At 43.4% G+C, this 2,500-nt stretch overlaps 1 protein-coding gene across 1 annotated transcript in view; it reads left to right on the top strand.

The window, feature by feature from the left end:
* The window catches only part of LOC308312297 (androgen-induced gene 1 protein-like), a gene marked incomplete at both ends in the record, with an annotated part of 11,039 nt that overhangs the window by 3,595 nt on the left and 4,944 nt on the right, over positions 1 to 2,500 (top strand). The window contains one exon of the mRNA XM_080794662.1: positions 1,122 to 1,277. Within this exon, the coding sequence (XP_080650788.1) occupies positions 1,122 to 1,277 (156 nt within the window). The remainder of the gene's footprint in view (positions 1 to 1,121; positions 1,278 to 2,500) is intronic.

The raw sequence follows: 2,500 nt of genomic DNA, 5'->3' as shown, positions 1-2,500 counted from the left end.
CAGACAGTTTCTGTCTCTTTAAGAGTGTCAGCTATTTTTCAATAGCTAAAGTATATATAACATAATGCTTACAGCACCAAAAGGGGTCCCCGTTCAGAATGGGTTAATCCATTCAGGACGGGAAAACCCCTATCGGTGTTTTTACTTTTAAGCATTATGTTATACTTTAACTATTGGAAAATAGCAGATCTACACAAGACCATAGCGCGACACTCGAGCGTGTAGATGTGCTATTTTTTTTTAAAGTCGTGAAAATGTGGTGCAAATCTTTGTATATATATTCTTTCAGAGCGAACGCTTTTAACTCATAACTTTGCTTCTGGGGGGGGGGGGGTCCCTGGAACAACATATTTTCAGATGGTGCTCCGCAGCTAAATGTATACAGATAATTCCCGGGTGTCCTTGACATGAAAAAGGTTTGAGAACCTGCACTGACATAGAAACATGAGGTTTTGTCATGAAACTGCTTTACGATTTAGAAGCTTTTTTTTTTTGAGTGGTGCAACCACTCCTACAACCAGCAATGTCCGTGTACCTGTGTGTGTGTGTGTGTACCTGTGTACATGTTGTCATGAGCACGAGTATGTGACTTAATAATACCAGTAGGGGGCGCCAGAAACAGAGAGGGGTATTGCTGTGCCTGCTGCCTGCTAATGAGAGAGAGAGAGGAGAGAGAGAGAGAGAGAGAGAGAGAGAGAGAGAGAGAGAGAGACAGGTGTGTGTGGGGGGGGGGATTGCACCACTCAGTTCACAGAGGTGTGATTTTTTATCTTTTTAGAATCGGCCTCAGGTCTCAGTGGATAAATGGTATGACAAAATAACTGAAAAGTTAGGGAACCCCTTTTGGTGTTTTAAACATTACGTTATAATTTATAGCTATTGAAAAATAGCAGATCTATATACAAGCTCATATGAGCTTGTATAGGGTCTGCTATTTTTTTGAAAAATCGTTAAAATGTTGCCTCAAATCTTTCAGAAAATTGTCATTATTTAGATTTTTCTTTCTTTTCGACGTCAGACCTAAATGGGTTTTTTAATGAAACTAACGACGGAAACCATAGGATCTCTCTTCTGACGCCATCTTTTGTCATCGTCCCGTCCCCCCCCCCCCTCCCGTGCAGGTGATCCAGGCGGTGTTCTTCGGGGTGTGCGTGCTGACCGACCTGTCCAGCCTGCTGACCAAAGGCATCGACAGCCGCGAGCAGGAGAGACAGCTCCGGAAGCTGATCGGCCTGAGGGACTGGATGATGGCCGTGCTGGCCTTCCCCGTAGGAGTGGTGGGTACAGTCAGTGCATGTGCGCGTGTGTGTGTGCGTGCGTGCGTGCGTGTCAAGGACCCACACGTCGTCGTGTATCTTGGCGAGCTATATAATCTCGTGGCTGACTGACTGACAGACGTGCGGTATTATAGAAGCTTCCACAGTGGCGTGCACAGACATTAAATAACGGTGGCAGGTGCTCAAGTGAAGTAAAAAAAGGGCACCTTGTGCAGCGCGTTGGAACCGGGCACCGGTTGCCTTAAAGGAGAATTCCATGCTAAAAGGCTTTCTTACCTTTCATGGTAGTTGTTACGTCCCCATCAAAGAGGTCCAGGTGTTATTTTATGCTTAAGCTCCTTATTGGCTATTTCCCCTACCATAAGCCCTAAATGAATTGCATTGAATTGAATGGGAATTGAATGGGGCTATGGGGGTGTTGTGCTAATTCGCTTATTTCCATCGCTCAAAATAATAATTTCTTTGTATATATCCTCTCTTCATAATGTAAATAATATCCCAAGCGGCACACTTTACTACTTCCTTCGATGGAAATAAGCGAACTAGCATAACACCCCATAGCCCCATTCAATTCCCATTCAATGCAATGCAATTCATTGAGGGCTTATGGTAGGGAACATAGCCAATAAGGAGTTTTTGCACACAAAAAAAAACACTTGGACCTCTTTGGTGGGGACGTAACAACTACAAAGAAAGGTATAAGAAAGATAAGAAAGCATTCTAGCATGGAATTCTCCTTTAATAGTGTGAGATATAATTATAGATTTTGGGGGCATAAATAATAATATTAGAAGCTCACGACTTTTTGTTTTCAATTGATGAAATTATAATAGTTTTTACTATAGGTGTCACATAGGTGAACCCGACACGGACGTTGCTGTTCCTTGGAGCGGTTGCACCGCTCAAAAACAAATAATGGACCTACACAGTATACAAATGTTTCTGCCATACCCACCGATGGGTGATCCGAGGCACTGTTTGAATCAGTGGCTTCTTTCAACACTGGCCTGAAGGAGAATCGGGTCAGAAAACCACAGGTGGAGATTGAGGGGACATACAGGCCATATTTGCTCTTGCAAAACTGTGGCAACGCAGCAAGAGAAAGAGGAACTTATGCACACACACACAAACGCAAAGACGTATGGGCTATATGAAAAAAAAAAGCCAATTAACTTGTGTCACAGGTGTCAGTCATTTAATAATCAAGGCTTGCAGTCTCCACC

Source organism: Protomyctophum bolini (genome assembly GCF_963924005.1).
Source record: "Protomyctophum bolini genome assembly, contig: SCAFFOLD_245, whole genome shotgun sequence".
NCBI lineage: Eukaryota > Metazoa > Chordata > Actinopteri > Myctophiformes > Myctophidae > Protomyctophum > Protomyctophum bolini.
This window is presented reverse-complemented; position numbering and strand designations above follow the sequence as displayed.